The 17532-nt window shown below is 41.7% G+C and overlaps 1 protein-coding gene across 1 annotated transcript; it reads left to right on the top strand.

The window, feature by feature from the left end:
* Window positions 1–5059: 5059 nt before the first annotated feature.
* LOC306782093 (C-signal-like) lies at window positions 5060–16026 on the top strand (the record flags this gene model as incomplete). Its single annotated transcript, XM_079275285.1, has 7 exons — window positions 5060–5197; window positions 7964–8018; window positions 9923–10119; window positions 11363–11420; window positions 11581–11699; window positions 12337–12447; window positions 15446–16026. The coding sequence occupies 7 exons, from the start codon at window positions 5060–5062 to the stop codon at window positions 15557–15559; spliced, it is 792 nt and encodes a 263-aa protein (XP_079131411.1). The 3' UTR covers window positions 15560–16026.
* Between the last annotated feature and the right edge of the window lie 1506 nt (window positions 16027–17532).

The raw sequence follows: 17532 nt of genomic DNA, 5'->3' as shown, positions 1-17532 counted from the left end.
GAACTGCCAAACTGAAACCGCTCTTCAGATGGGATGCAATGTAGTGCACATGTTGCACCACTAGAGGGAAGTCTGGTATTTGGGATGCAGTAGTCACCAAGCATCATATTCAGTTTTTGGGTTGACAGAGAGACACCCAACTGCAGTATCGTCGGCCCAAGAGCAAGAACGTCTGACATCAATAACCTTTGGGCTTGTGTCAACACTTCACGGTGCTTTCACCGTGTGCATCAGAAGCAAACCAGGTGCCTTTTCATGCCTCCGGTTTACAAAAAAAAACTTTTCAACCACGCACAGCAAGTCTGTGCTCAAAGGGATAAAGCTATCTGCATTTTATAGACTAAGAGATCAGCTGTTCTACTTATTTATTGTGTCACTTGGTCTTACAGCTGAAGGTTGCGTTCTGAAAGAGAAAATCTGTTTATGGATTCAGCTGCTTTATTTACTTAAAGGTACAACTATTCTGATTCTTGAACAGGGAAGCCTTAAGTAATTGATTTTCCTACATAATGGTATGATAAATTAATCTAGTTATTTTTTATTAAGGGCAAGCTCATGACAAGCTTGTATCAGGTTAAGCCCCATGTTGGTGCTTTATCGGTGTAAAGATGAATTAAAGGAAAACTGATCACTCTGACACAACCTGTTGGTTATGTTTCACTCTGAAGGTTACAAAGACACAATTTATTTTCAGTGAATTATACACAAGAAAACATACTTCTTAATATATAGAGTTTTACCCAATAGACCTCACGAAATGCTTCAGTGGAAGTCTCTATTCGCTGAGCGAGCACATCCGCTTGGTCAAAGTTGAACAGATCTCTGACCTGCGAATTCACCTGAGCCGGCAGGCGATCACACAAACTGAAAACGCAGGCTTGAATTTGTCCTTCATTCGGTCATCAACAGAAGTGACTGACACGGATGCAGTATTCTGTACGAACAATAGCCTCACTACTGTGCTGTGATATAACTGAGCAAGTTATATTGGCTTGTTTTGTAACGATGGCTGAAGAGTTTCTATGAATAAGTACTTAATGGCCAGACATTTACACACACCTGATGTGTAAAGAAACCATGCATGCATAGCAAAGAGTAACTCGGGCCGTATCAGTTTTTGAATGCTTACACTGCAAAGACTGACTTATCCAAAAGAGTCTTGCAATAACAGCAAAGCATTTCAGAGATGGAGAGAAAGTGTTTCTAATAGTTAAGCTTTTTGATAACCGCAGCCGAAACCTCATGGCTAGCAGAAGGCTAAACTATTAGCAATATTTTCTCTCATCTCTCTAATAGTTTAGCCTAGAAGCAACATTTTCTCTCTCTAATAGTTTAGCCTGTTAGCAACATTTTCTCTCTCTCTAATAGTTTAGCCTATTGGCAACATTTTCTCTCATCTCTCTAATAGTTTAGCCTATTGGCAACATTTTCTCTCATCTCTCTAATAGTTTAGCCTATTGGCAACATTTTCTCTCATCCCTCTAATAGTTTAGCCTGTTAGCAACATTTTCTCTCTCTAATAGTTTAGCCTGTTAGCAACATTTTCTCTCTAATAGTTTAGCCTGTTAGCAACATTTTCTCTCTCTCTAATAGTTTAGCCTGTTAGCAACATTTTCTCTCTCTCCAATAGTTTAGCCTGTTAGCAACATTTTCTCTCTCTCTAATAGTTTAGCCTGTTAGCAACATTTTCTCTCTCTCTAATAGTTTAGCCTGTTAGCAACATTTTCTCTCTCTCTAATAGTTTAGCCTGTTAGCAACATTTTCTCTCTCTAATAGTTTAGCCTGTTAGCAACATTTTCTCTCTCTCTCTCTAATAGTTTAGCCTGTTAGCAACATTTTCTCTCTCTCTCTAATAGTTTAGCCTGTTAGCAACATTTTCTCTCATCCCTCTAATAGTTTAGCCTGTTAGCAACATTTTCTCTCATCCCTCTAATAGTTTAGCCTGTTAGCAACATTTTACAGTTAGCAAAGGCTAAACTATTAGTAATATAGTCTCATCAATATTGTAATACTTTGCAGTATAATGTAGTCCTGTACACTGCAATTGGAATTTGCGCAAACTCAATTCATTTAAAACAAATCAGTTGATGGAACAGAAATCCAAGTTCAATGAAATTCAATTTCAGAGCTTGATGCATGACTAGAAATGTCAATTAGTGCAAAAAAAATAAAACAAATGCAGGGTTATCTGACAAAAACCAGGCTCAACTTTTGTAACTTCAGCGGCAACGCAATCTGCTACCATCCAGTAAAGTGTCTTGGGCAATCAAATGTGTGGAGATGACATCCTTGGCAGATTAAACTGGTGCTGATGGGGACAGGATAAACTGAACACTCCTACGACTTTCCAGACTGCCTTCCAGAACTACACATATAAGGCGTATCTGACACCCCTATCAGCAGGATTCCCACGTCATTACAGACCTTTGTTACTTCAACCTTGACGTAATGGTTGGACTTTTTTCTTGGGAGAACAGTCTCAAAATCTTTTTTTTTTTTTTTTGCAGTGTTTTGTTGTCTGATAAACATTCCAACTCCTGGGATCACTCAAACTGAGTAAAGAGATGGCAGAAGTAATCCACAGTCTGACTTAGACAAATAAAGTGTCTGTTTCCCAAATGAATATAAAATAAGTAGTTTTGACCTCATAGCATCTTCATCAGACCAGAAATAGAAAATACACACGGATTAAACCTAAACCTGGTTAGACAACACACCGGAAGTACACTTTATTCCACCACATAATGAAATGACGAACAAAGAAAGCAACGAGTATATCATAGAAAAACAATAACCGTAGCAATCATATCACACAGTATGATGTTGTCTCATCAAAAGCTACAATTAAGAATGTTGGGCTTTTGATTTGTGTCTTTGTTCAGAATCTGATAGCAAGGCACTGTTTTAGCTCATGACGCCACTAACCTTGAACAAACAGGGACTTTGTTCCTTCTTGTCAGAGAGAATGGACAGTAAAATCAAGGTTTCACTTTAAAGATGAAGAGTTTACATCTCAGCTGTCTGGAATTTTGTGGTAGTAAATACAAGTGATCCGTCTGACTTTTATTGTGAAGTCAAAGTCGTGTAAAATACTGTAGCGGAATGAAATGACTGACATGGTGTATGCGGTGACTTGTGAAACGACAGTTCTGAATCACTGGCTGCAGTTATCTGGGAAATAAGTCAAACTGTCTTATAAACCTGCATGCAACTGTCATAAAGAAATGTCTTCTCATAAATCATTTATAATTAAAATATTGATTGTAAACCACGAAGACTATGAAGGCTATTGTAATGTAACATAACTGGTTGGTCTGGAAAGTTGAAACATTATCGCAACATTCTGATAATGTATTTATCACATTGGAAACACATGGTGACAATGACTTGAATGAACTCTTAACACTTGGATGAACTTCAACTTTAACTTCTGAAGCCTCACTGATTGTGCTGCTGGGTCAAAGCACAAACATTCTGCAGACGAATCTTGGGAGATATGGGAAGATGAGAAAATTTCGAGGAGAGCCCTGTTTCCAAAGATAGCAATTTCTTTTCCGAATACCAACATTTCGGGGGAAATGTGTATAAAATGATGCACGATACGAATTTGATGAGATGGTGCAGCCATAAAAAACATCCCATCTCCCGTTGCCAAGTCGTATCTAAGGTTCGGAACGTTTCCATTGCAAACTAACCTGGGGTGATATTGATTGTTAGCAAACCCTCTTTAAAAAGGGAAACATTCAACGGAGTCATTCATGGCTTGTGAAAAACTTAAGATTTGAATTGAACGCATAAAGTTGATAAGACTGCGACCTGTTGCTGTTGTTTTACACATCCTGCAGACACTAGCATTATATAGACCCATCCCTGTATATAGGGAGCAGTGGGCTGCCATTGATCGGCACCCGGGGAGCCGGGGGTTCAGTGTATTGGTCAGGTACACTTCGACGCGTGACACGTCCCAGTCGGGGATCGAACCGTTGACCTTCAGGTTCCCAGACGACCTCTTAACCCAGTGCGCCACGGTCGCAGCTAATCAGCAGTTTATCAGAGCTTTCAAGCTTTTTGTTGTGGTCTGTAAAACCAAAACAACAAGCTAAAAGAGGCTAAATGGCAACATATGGTTGATTCTCTGTGGGTTCGTCACTATGAGCAATACCATTACCACACACTCATTTGTCTGTTGTTGAAATTACAAAGTGACAGCTTTAAATAACTTTAGTAAGTACATTAAAGTAATACAAGTGAATTGCAGCCTGCTTAACTGCTAAAATAAAAGTCCATTTAGATGCAACTCATTTTCTGATCAAGGTCAAAAATAAATTGCAACAACCAAGCATTTAGTTAGATAAGATCGCTGCTCTTTCCTCTGCTGGCTTGTTGTGTGAGGCAGCGTCATTCTGTCCATCTGTCTGTCTGTCCTAAGTTAGACAGGAAGAGGCAGAATTCTTTAGCTTCTGGCAGTGTGGTAACTTCATGTTCCTGCAGCTGCGGTGAACCCCACGCTGTTCACATATTCTCCATCTTGACATCACAGAGATTTACCAACTCTCTCTCACGTGTGCGGTAGATGGTATCTTGCGCACCTTGAATGACCACATTTTTTAAATGATTGCTTAACTGAACAGGCACTGGCGAAAGGCCAGGCAAAAACCAACGTTGTGGAAGAGGCAAGAGAAGGCTGGCAGCTTTTGGTTTGAATGAATCTTTCTTGAAAGTCAGACAGAAACCAGTGCTGGAGTCTGGAGTCACTACAAGTCAAACAGGGACAAAATGTACATGTTTAAAAAGGTGACAAAATACACGTGTGTGTGTACACAAGGGTAAGAGTCCTGCCTCCTGGTGCAGGACACACCTATGAAGTGCATGACGCACTAGCATTACAGCAGCACTGTGCTCTCACACATGTTCAGTTACTGTCGAGAGAGAGAGAGAGAGAGAGAGAGAGAGAGAGAGAGAGAGAGAGAGAGAGAGAGAGAGAGAGAGAGAGAGAGAGAGAGAGAGAGAGAGAGAGAGAGTAGTCAGACAGCTCTAGTGTGACAGTTAATCGGCAAACATGTCAGAGAAGCTGAAGGGCAACATTTTGGTGACCGGGGCCAACAGAGGCATTGGTTTAGAGCTGGTCAAACAGCTGGCAGGCGATGAGGCTCACATCTATGCCTGCTGCAGAGCGCCTGAGGGAAGCGGGGCTGAGGTGAGACATTTACATATAAATGCTTGTCATACTGCTCGGATTCACTGTTAAGACACGCACACATACACACACACACACACACACACACATGCTGCAACTAACAGAAGAGCATTGGAATTGATTTTTAGCTTCTCCTTGAGGTATTGACCCTGGACCCACACAGACGAAAATTACTTTTTAATATGCCCAATTATTAACCATAATCTATCTCTATGGTGTTGAAGGGATTGTTGATCAATAGGAATGACTCTACTTGAAAAAACAACTTATCCAAGTGGAAAGACACTTTTATCCCAAAATATTGTGTCAAAGTTTCTCAAAGTTTGAAAGTTGTATCTCGTACAATTCTACTGATACACAAAGTTCTGTTTGTTTCACCCAATATTGAAGGCTGTATGATGCTTACACTGAGAGGTATAGTGACTTTGTTTGATCAATGTTTGTTTTCAGCTGCATCTTATGTTCATCTTATGTTATAATCATTACTTACAAACTGTACCAATAATTACCCTGGAAACCCTCTCTCCACACAATTCTGTTCTACCACTACGACATGATTTTACGAGGAGGTTTTGGGGGCAAAGTTAGTTCTTGTGATGAGGGGCAATGTTTTTGTCCACAAAGTGATTGCATTGTCAGGCTGCACAGAAGTTGTAGGGAGGGGTTCGGGTCAAAACACACTGGTTTGGTTAATAATTGACAAAGTAAGCAGGCTCTAACTCATTCTTCAAGACACTGTTGACTTTTATTTTTTTTTAATCAAGTGCTTTGAGTCAATAACCACAAAAGTTTGGTTCGGTTTAGGGAATCATCATGATTAATAAGTACTTTGTTAAGGTTACAGAAACATTGCTTTGGAGCTGAAGTGAAGACAAGGCTTCACCATTTTAAATAATGGGACGTCAGTAACATCTACTTGTGGATTCAGTTAAAAGCAAATGAAGTTCACCGTCAGTCTTCATTTCGTTGATACATCCAGTACGAACACTTGGTTTACATAAAGATAATCTTTCGGAGATTGTATGCACATTGATAATTCAAATATATACTGTATATATGGTTATAAATGTTAACTTTCATATAACAAACTGAAAGCATGGTGTTTGGGTCAATACATCTGTTAAAGGCAGAGCCAGATCTGAATCTCCTGATTGTCCCTGTTGAGCAACTCAAGAGACTGAACTCGTGGGTGTAACCTTGGATGGTTTTGCAGTTCAAGCATATTAAAAACTGTGAGAAACAATGCAAGAGGTCCCTCAGTGACCCCCAACAGCTTGACATGTTTTCACACAGAGGAGGAAAGAGCAGGCCTGCTAGAATATTGTATCCAACTAAAAGTGCTGTTACATTAAAGACATTTTTCTCAAGTAAAAGTGAAAAAATACTTCAATAAAAGTAAAAAGTAGATCAGTCAAATTGTACTCTGAGAAACCGCGAAGCGAGAAAATTACTCTACTTCTCTCTTGATTTATTACCTCAGTAAACATTGTAAAGATGAATTTATGTCTCAATCTCTAGTTTCAAGTCTTCTTTAATTCAGCATGCTGTTCATTGAGTAAATGATGCTCCATTGAGAGTCAAATAAAGAGCATTCGTCTTATAACTTCCGTTCACGAATGTTGACTGTAACCTTTTTGGTCGCCTCAAATGCCTGATTAGAGTTCGGTTGTACTTAGTTATTCCTTCTCCTGTCACTTTTGGTTCCAAAACACCGAGATGGCGGTGGCTAAAATCCAAGATGGAGACTGATGAAATGCCAAACTCGAGGCTTCAAAACCGTAGTCCCCAACCATTGGGTGACGTCACAGTGAATATGTCCACTTCTTTCACACGGCCTACGTTTTCACCTCTGGAACTTCACTGTAGCGTTAATCAGTCCGTCCTCTTATCCAGGTGATTGGCAGATGCCAGTTCCATCCGTGCGCTCAGTACAGAGTTAGGTCCAGGACATGTTTAACCGAGCTTAGCAAAAAGACTGGAAGCAGGGGTGAACTGCAAGCCTTGCTCTGTAAAAAGCTAAAGGTGCCCTGTGGTTTCTGTACACAAACATAATAAGTTTAACATTTATTGTTTCTCCCTAAAACATATTGTGCACCTTTCTTTGTGTCTTGCAGTGTTATTGACACCAATTGTTGATATGTAGAATAGTGTGAATCTATTGGCAGGAATGTGGCAGAGCAGGAAATACAAAGAAAAGAGGAACCCACTCACCAAACATTGCTCCATAGCGCCACTAGTGGTCAAAAGATCCACGCATATAAAAAACATGGACTTAAAATATATGTATTATACAATTTTCTACTGTAATATGTGTATTTGTATGCATGTTGTATGTATTATATATAATTGTTCCTGTCGTATGTATTCTGTATAGCCATATGTTTCTTGTCTGCAACTCAGAATCAGAATCAGCTTTATTGGCCATGTACGTATACGCATACAAGGAATTTGACTCCTCGTTGCTCTCAACGTACAAACACAGAATTTGCAAATAAACAGGAAAACAAATTTAAATATATAAAAAACAAAACAAGGACAACAAAAAAAAGAAAAGAAAGTAGAGCAGAGGTAAGCTTAAACATTTAACGACTGTGTACAATATACATATATATTCAAAAGTATATATCTATATGAAGACAACCCGAGACCAAGTCATTGTCAATTGTATGTTTGGGCTACTTGCTCTCTTTATCTGATTCTGCCAATCTCGCCTTTTCATCTGTCTTTCATTCTTCATGTCTCCCTCCATATATGTGTTCCCTTCAGGCCCTGAGAGACCTCACAACTCAATATCCTGGAAAGATCTCTATAATCCAACTTGGTAAACACAACACATGCTCATATATCTGTGTACATACACAGAGTTGATATATTACAAAGCCCAGGAGGTGTCATTGAGAAGGACAAACTGAGGAAAACCTTCCCTTGTGTAATTTCATGATAACTTTAGCAGCCCAGTGTTCAGGAAGACATTTCTGCAAACCAGGGATAGGTTATGTTTCTTGCAGTCAGTCAGAGCAAGTGACGTAGTAAACCGAGCAAACATTGGTAGAAGTTACCTAGTATGAAAATTGGGTGGTATAATGACGAGTATAACATTCCAGAACGTCCACTGTCTCTGGGCAGGCCAAACAAACACCGGCCTTTCATCCAAGGCATCGCAGTCCAGTAAGAAACCAAAAACATCAACGCTTGTTGCGTAATGTTGCATATGAAAGTTACCTACGGATGGCTTTAAGATCAAGGTTGATATTTAATGTTGTTACGTTATAACACAAACCATGATATTTTTTCAAACTTTAACCAAGTCGTTTTTTTGTCTTAACCTAACCAATCGTTATGCAACATTAACAGTGTGGCATTCAACTTTTCTGCTAGCACCATACGGGGCTGATATGAAGTGAAACAGATTTTGGGTTCAGAAACGTTGACATTCAAGTATACCGTGGTTTGCAGAAATGTACTATGCCAACATTTTCTTCTGGTAGGTAGTTTCCAAAGGGGACAAATCCTGTGAATATTTTACTTCTCATTGCCTACAAAGTGTTTCAAAGAAGTTGATTTGTACAGTCAGATTTCAGTTTGTCTGGAATGCGTCTTGGCTGCATTTACACTGAGCTTTTCGATAAGATATGTATGCAGTTCACCCAAAACACATGAAGTGACTGAGACCCTACTATCGGATTTCAAAATGTAAGTGTAAATGCATCCAGGAATCAATTTGTACGAATTTTCATCCAATTACTGAAATGCGACAAATGGGTTTCCATCAAGGCAGCAGAGAAACATGAAGCATAGAATACAAAAACAGTTATGTACTGTTGTTGCTAATTCACTTAGACAGTCGTACCAAATGCAGTTCAATTAAAGCAGTTATATGAACATAAAAGTCCACACTTCTGCAGCACACCCTCTGAATTGCCAAGCCTGTGTTTACCCAGCATATCAGCACATCCACCTTTTGTAAACTAGCCTATGCACTGCATGACTCAACCAACCAATGCTGGGCCTCATGCAAGAACATTTGTGAATCATGATCCTAAACCTCTTACTTTTTCTGTGAGGCTTTGGTGAATCCAACGTCACCAAATTTCTTGCAAATCACTAATTTTAACTTCACCTGTTCGTCAAGAGGTGCGCCTCGGTGAGATTTCTTCATTAGCATAATTGTTGTTCCTGTTTAAATGGTGCCATGAATTACACATAGGATGTTTATCAATTTATCAGATAATGTCAAGAAAGTCGCAAGAGTGTCGTAGATTTGTCGTAGTAGCATTTAGTTTAGTGTGAAACCGATCATTGAAGAATGAACTACATCTCTTGCACCAGCACGGCCATTGCCTTGGCTTGCTAGCTCACTTGCTAAGTAAGCTATATCCATGCACAAATATAATGTTATCGTACCGGATGTGTTTCATCCAGCGAATGAGCAAATACTGTTGTTGGTGTGAGTACATCCTGGTAGGAAACTCATCGTAGCTTCAGAGAGAGACGTCACTTACACGACTTTTGGGCATATCGTCTTTCTAGTCACGTATTCATGTATTCATGTCTTAAACTTCAACAATTTTACAACAAAATGTGACTTTCTTCAACAGTCTTTCTTTCAAATTATCTTTTAAATTGGCAAACATCACATGTGTAATTCATGGTCCAATTCAAACGGAAGATGATTTGTCTCCATGCTGATTGTTGTGGACTGAATACTCGTTTCACATTCTGCAGACACGTCGGATGAGGACAGCATCTCGGCTGCTGTCCAGGCTGTGAAAGAGCAGATCGGGGCCGGTGGGTTGAACCTCCTCATCAACAACGCCGCCATCAACAAACCGGGCATACCGGCACCGCTCTCTGCCAGCGGGAAAAAGGACATGATGGAGGTGTACGAAATCAATGTGGTCGGACCATTTCTCATTGCCAAGGTTGGTTTCGTCTCGCTCCACTCCGTGCTTTTCGCCTGAATGTTTTTGTGGCGGAACACTTTGGAACTGATTGACCTGTCGGCTTCTGACAGAGGGGGAATGATTGAAAGAGTCTGTGTCCAGGGTGGAAGTGGTAAGCCAAGATCTTTCCTGCTCGCCATAGTGTCCTGGACACTGGTGGAATGTCACACACAGGGTGATGGGGGTGGGTGGGGCTTCTGAAATCCACAACCATCTCCACTGTCGTCAGAGCTTTGAGCACTAAATTGTTTTGTCTGCATCACATCATCAGTGTATCTCCCAACCTGTAGGTGGACTCATCCCCACCAGAGATGATTCACAGAACAGACACAGGGACGTAGACAGAGTCAAATATCAGCATCACTTGCAACATCTGACCACAAAGGTTGACTGTTAAAAATGGAGAAACACTCTCACGCATGTCTGGTGTTGGCAGCCATCATGTATACGACACTGCTGAGGTGTCACTTCCGTCTCGACAAGGCGGAGTATGAAAACATAATTTGGGACAAATAGGAGGTCATGGTGGAGTTCGAGGTTTTTTTCTTTAATTTACAAACAATTGTTTTACATACTGTAGCAACAGAATGTAAAGACAAAAAAATGAAGACAGGAAAAGATGATGGTCTACCAGCTAGTTGCCAGAACGTCAAAGTTTTAAAAGCAATACATAGAATATACACAAAATATGAAGTAAGTACACATGTGCATCATAGAAAAGTGAATACATATGGTCTGTAAATTCAATCGGTAAATTCAGGACAAGGCAAAAATACAAGTTATTTTCTTGTTTTAGCCAATTACATCCAATGAAGAACTTGCTGTTGTGACAGTTTCTTTATTGGATGTAATCCAATCTGTGTTATGCACATATCTTGGTCCTCTCATGCTGGACTGAGGACAGACTGGACGCTGCAGCGACTCACTATCGCCTCTCCAGGTACAAGTGGTATTACAAGACAGGAGCCGGGGATAGCTGGTTAGCATGCTCATTTCTTTAGACATCTCTGCAACACAACACATAGACGTCTTTGACATAACATCAACGCTGTGACCTCTTCACATTCTGTTTTCATAATGTTCGTGGATTTGTTTACGTTTTGAACTCAATTTGTGTCCAGATCTTACTGCTTGCGCCTTTAAAACAAGTAGTTGTATCAGTTACAGCATGACATGCATTGTACTGACACACACACACCACATCACCTGCCTCTCTCTTCAGATGCTTCTTCCACTCCTCCAGAGAGCAGCAGAGATGGACTCAACTGTAAAGGACGAGGGTAATGAAGTGGAAACATATGAGACATGGATTATATCACATTGCAAATTACCAGTAATATATTTTATTCAAATTAAAATGATTATTGTTATTAGCAGTAGTATTAGTATTGTCATTCATATGTCATGATGCTAGTCTATTTGTCTCTCAATGTGTCTCAGGTGATAAAATGTCCTGCAGGAGGTCGGCCATCATCAACATCTCCTCGCTCGCCGGATCCATAAAGATATGTCCGGAGAACTTTGCCAGGGCGCAGATGTACCCTTATAGGGCCAGCAAGGTACTGCTCACTATCACAAAATATAAATTCCATTTTTTTCAATAAAACAATTGAAAATAATAGCACTTTATCCAAACTTGTTTTTTTGTTTTTTAATCCGGAAGATTCTTTTTTTCTTTTTCATGAGATAAGATCATCCCCAAAACCGAGGCCCCTAAATTAAAGAGAGACAAAGTCACAGCTACGGTTCATTGACCCTATATTAGAACCTTTTCACATATTTACTTTGTGTGCTCTCATTAATGTAAAGGATAACACTGACATTTGTCTTTTCTCAACAAATCTCATGAAAAGAGAAAAACCCAAATCGTGTTAGTCCGTCTCTCAAAACCTTCTGACTTCCTTGTCTCTGTCACTCAGCTCCAAGCCCATTGGTTCCTTCTTAAATCTTCAAAAAAAAAAAGAATCATCACAATGGGCAATATTGTTTCTTTAAAAACAATAAAAAAGAAGCTCAGGAAGGTTAGGAGGGAGGCTACAGTGAAAAAATGACACGCAATCTGTATGTTGGTGTCTGTTGGGAGACCTGATCCAGTCCAGACAGTCTTCAGAAACCTGTACCCTTGTGTAGATTACACTGAAGTATTTAGTGTCATCTTTAACAACAAAGCTTCTGTCCTCTGCTGTTGGTTGCCAGGCAGCACTGAACATGGTGACTCGCTGTCAATCGGAGGACTTCAAGAGACACAACATACTGGTGACAGCGATCCACCCTGGCTGGGTCCGCACTGAGATGGGAGGACAAGAGGTGAGGCGATGGATAAGATAAGACAATCCTTTATTAGTCCCTCAGTGGGGAAATTACAGGATTACAGCAGCATTGCTCACAAGTAAAAAATAAAAGATAAAAATCAAGTAATATAATAAACTAACAGTAAACAGTACAACAGTAATAAAATAAGACAGTAAAGAAGAATATTAAATATAACATATAACAGTATATACAGAATATACAGACGGAATAAAAATATAAGATAAATACTTAAACGTATTGGATATTGCACGGGATTGCACGGATTAGATATTGTATGCACCAGGTGAATGAATTAAAGTGTTCAGAAGTGTTCAAAGTGTTCGTGTTCAAGTGTTCGTGGTCCACCGAGAGCAGTTTGTTGTGCAGCCTGACAGCAGCGGGGAGGAAGGACTCGCGGTACCTCTCCCTCAGACACCGGGGGTGAATCAGCCGGTGACTGAAGGAGCTGTGCAGAGCTGCCAGAGTGTCCTGCATGGGGCGGGAGGCGTGAGAGATCATCCTCATCGCCATCATCCTCCTGTCTCCCACCACCTCCACAGTATCCAGTGGACACCCCAGCACGCTGCTGGCCTTCCTCACCAGTTTGTCCAGTCTCCTCCTGTCAGCTGCCGCGATGCTGCTGCTCCAGAAGACCACTCCATAGAAGATGGCTGATGCCACCACGGAGTCGAAGAAAGAGTCTGCTCTGACCTTTTTTATAAAGGGCGTGAGCGTGGTCAGTCCAGTCCAGTTTATTGTTCAAGTGAACACCCAGGTACTTATACGACTTCACGACCTCAATGTCCAGTCCCTGGATGCTCACCGGTGTCGGAGGAGGGCGTTTTCCCCGGCGGAAGTCCACCACCAGCTCCTCGGTCTTGCTGGAGTTGATGTGGAGGCGGTTCCGCTGGCACCATCCTATAAAGTCCTGGTTTAGTTCCCTGTATTCTCTGTCGTCATCGGCGGAGATGAGGCCGACGATTGCAGAGTCGTCAGAGAACTTTTGCAGGTGGCAGTTGGCAGAGTTCTGTTTGAAGTCCGAGGTGTAAATGGAGAAGAGGAATGGAGCCAGAACGGTTCCCTGTGGGGCCCCTGTGCTGCAGGACACCCGATCTGACTCACACTCCCGTATCCGCACATACTGTGGACGGTTGGTGAGGTAGTCCAGGATCCATGCAGTGAGGTGGTGGTCCACCCCGGTCTGCTCCAGCTTGTCCCTCAGAAGCACAGGCTGGATGGTGTTGAAGGCACTGGAGAAGTCGTAGAACATGACTCTCACAGTGCTTCCAGCCTTTTCCAGGTGAGAGACGCATCTCTGCAGCAGGAAGATGACGGCGTCGTCCACCCCGATGCCGGACTGGTAGGCGAACTGAAGTGGGTCCAGGGATGAACTCACCAGAGGGCGGAGATGGGCAAGGACCAGCCTCTCCAGGGTCTTCATCAGGTGGGATGTCAACGCCACCGGCCTGTAGCTGTTGAGGTCCTTGGGCCGCGGGTTCTTTGGTACCGGTACCACGCAGGATGTCTTCCATAGCTGTGGTACTTTCCCCAGCCTCAAGCTCAAGTTGACTACGTGCTCCGCTATCCCGCACAGCTGGTCTGCGCAGGATTTGAGGAGCCTTGAGCTGATGCCGTCTGGACCCGTGGCCTTCCTCGCCTTGATCCTCCTCAGTTCCTTCCTCACTTGGTTGAGGGACACGCTGGGGGGTGGGGTGCTGTGTGTTGGAGTGGGGGTGGGTTGCTGGTCGTGGAGTGCTGAGTATGAGAGGTGTGGAGGGGAGCCGAGTGCTGTGGGAAGGGAGGAGGTGGAGGGGGAGGGGGGTAATAATCCACAGGGGATGCAGATGATGGGGGTTGCAGCAGCAGGGAGGTCTGGGTGGGGGGAGGGGTGGATGGCTGGTCAAATCTGTTAAAAAATAACTTCAGCTCATTCACCCACTTTTGGTCCCCCTCAGGCTGTTGGTTGGGCCCCTTGAACCCAGAAATCGCCTTGAGGCCCTTCCAGACCCCGACGGTGTTATTCTGCTGCAGCTGGTCCTCCATCTTCATCCTGTAGACATCTTTCCCCCCCTGATCTTCATCCTCAGCTCCCTCTGCACAGTCCTCAGCTCCTCTTTGTTGCCAGATCTAAAAACCCTCTTCTTCTCCTTAAGGAGGGCCTTTATCTCCGGAGAGATCCAGGGTTTGCCATTTGAGAAACACCGTACAGTCCCGGTGGGTACGGTGTTGTGGACTCTTTACGTGGTGGCTCCCAGTATCAATCAGCAAGTATATTGACTTAAATACTGTCGGCAACTAAAGTACAAGGGTGCTCTTACTCCGCAGAATGTATCTGATGCCTGCATTTACTTTAGGGATTCATATTTTAAAAACATTTTTGACAATTTCGGACATAAAAGTCGGTGTTGCCTTTAGTCTTAATCTTGCTCGATAATGTTTGTAGTTTTTAGGAGCATGAAAGTCGCTGCAAGTCCTCTGATTGTCCTCTTAACAACCAGTCATACAAACTTTCTAAAAACTTTATTAAAATTTGTTAGAGTCGTCACTATACATTTTTTACATATACATGATATTTGGCCTCTGCATTGAACCCATCCCGAGCATATTGGGAGCAGCGGGCTGCTGAGAAGCCCCCGGGGAGCAGTTAGGGGTTTCGTGTCTTGCTTAGGGACACTTCGGCACAGGACTCGTAGCAGGACCCTCTCTACCCAATGAGCCACGGCCGCCCCAGCCCACTGAAAAGTGGAGTCAGAGAGCAGACAGGGTTAATAAACTGCATTGTTTGCTGTGATGATTCACTTTTTCTCTGTTACGAACTTGGCAAGTATTTCCTGTGACCTAGCACAGTCAACAGTGCTGGGTCACAGTAAAAACAACACAGCCACCACTACTACAGTACAGAATGTAATGTGCAAAACTTAGAAATGAAAGAACTACATCAACTAGGAAGGGTGTAGCGCACATTCCCTTTGACTTCCCTCTTTTTTGTGTTTGTTTGTCCTGTCTCCCACAGGCTACTTTATCCACCCAGGATAGCGTGCACGGCATGCTCGCCATGATGTCGTCACTCAGTAACAAAGACTGCGGGATGCTTCTGGACTGGGAGGGCAACACGATCCCCTGGTAGCAGTCGCTGTGTCAACCACTCCAGGGCTTTTTATAATTGTGAAACGTATGCACCCGAGAGCAGTGATTCTCAACTGGTGGGTCGCGGACCCGTTTTCAGCCTTTGCCTGACAAAAAATTAATAAATAAATAAAAATTGTGATTTTATTTTGCAGCGGAATTATTCAAATATGAGTATTCTGATAAGTTTCCTGACTCAGTGAGATGTACACACACCGTGACACACGGGGAGAGACGAGGATACAGAGAGAGAGCAGGACTGTTGAGCTGTGGGTTGTGTAAGTCAAATCATAGGACGATCTCCAAAAGAGAGAAATGTCCAGAGAGACCAGAGTCATTAGACTCTGACTGCACAGACTCATAGAGGTGAATTCTTCAAACACTAATTTCTCTTTTTGGAAGATGAGAAAAATATAATATTGTGGCTTTTTCACTTCACACTGAATGAACTGAATTTAAAGCTGCAGGGCAATTTAGTGAAAACTATTTTTCAAAATTGAATTTCATTCCGTAATTTATTTTTTAATCCAGCCGTTATTTTACTTGAAATGAGAAGAACATTTATTCATGTATTTATATGTGTTATTAAATAATCATCCAGTTAAATTTGAAAAATGAGAATAATATTTGTTAAAATATAATTGATGTGTGCTTTCTTTATTTGATTTGACAGTTTACTACACAGAGACGTTACTACTACTAGACTTCTTGAATATAGATGTACCCAAATTATATATATATAATTTGGGTCGTGATGGTGGGTCCCGCAGCCAGACCAGTTGAGAACCACTGCCCTAGAGCACATTAAAGGCCATAATATGCATGTTATTGTGTTGAGAGTCATCATTGCCCTTCATAGAGTGACTCATGATATGAATTGATTATGCTGTTGTTAAACGCGGCCCCCATTTACTTATATTCGCCAAAACCTTTCTTCATTTTCCGTTAACCGTGGAGGCATTCGAGAAAAACCTTTTCTTCAAGAATTCAAGGTTACACGGGCTGAGACACTGATATACAAATGGTCATTTTGGGGGGTGAAGTATTCCTTTAAATTGGGTGTATCCTCCTGCTGAGGTAACTCAGTCAGCACAGAATTGAATGTCACATCTGCGGTCAATCAGAAACCTATATACTTACGATCATGTAAACAGGGAGCTGAATAAATAATGCACATGTACTGTGTATTGACAAATTTCCCCTTGGGGATGAATAAAGTATATTTCTATTCTATTCTATTTTTCTAAATGCATGCAATGTAGCTGCTATTTTGAACTAGAGCTGTTGTGTTTTAGACTGTATGATGTTGTGAACGAGGACGCTGGAAGGAAACGCTATACTGCTCTACACATGCAGCAGTCCAGGCTTTAGACACGCTCCATTCCACAGAGGATTCGCACTAACGTCCTCCAGCCTGCACGAGTGCCAGGAAAATCCACGAGATCAAAATCAATCACCGTTGGAATTTCCTGATGTGGAAAAAGTGTAATGTGCTTTACATCTTACGGTTTCTTTAGTAAATACCTCTCTCTAGAGGCCACTTGGGGAAATTACACTATAATCACGAAGCTCCACCGTCACACTCCCCTAGTGGTGAGAGAAAGTTTTAATATTTCAGTAATTTCACATCGGTAACAGCCTTTGTGCACCTCAACCTTTTGATAAAATATTCCTAACTTAATTATCATACACTGTCATTTTGTTTTAATATTATGTTTATCTATGTGCTTTTTTGTTTCAAATTTGACAAACGTCGATGCGTGATTTGAAGTTTGAGCAGTTTGCTCTCTAACTGAATCAGTGATTACGATCAGCTGGGACACGACCCCAGCTGCACTTCCATGGAGATTGCCTCGACTATAAACAACCGTTATTGTGGGAAATGTTTCAGTGTATAGTATATCACATATAAGATAATGTTCTTTAAGGGTCCTTTGTAGAGTCGCCGTGTTGAGCTAACGTTAGCTCGCTAGC

Source organism: Melanostigma gelatinosum (assembly GCF_949748355.1).
Source record: "Melanostigma gelatinosum genome assembly, chromosome: 1".
Lineage (NCBI taxonomy): Eukaryota > Metazoa > Chordata > Actinopteri > Perciformes > Zoarcidae > Melanostigma > Melanostigma gelatinosum.
Note: the sequence above shows the minus strand (reverse complement) of the source record. Positions and strands in the feature narration are given on the sequence as shown.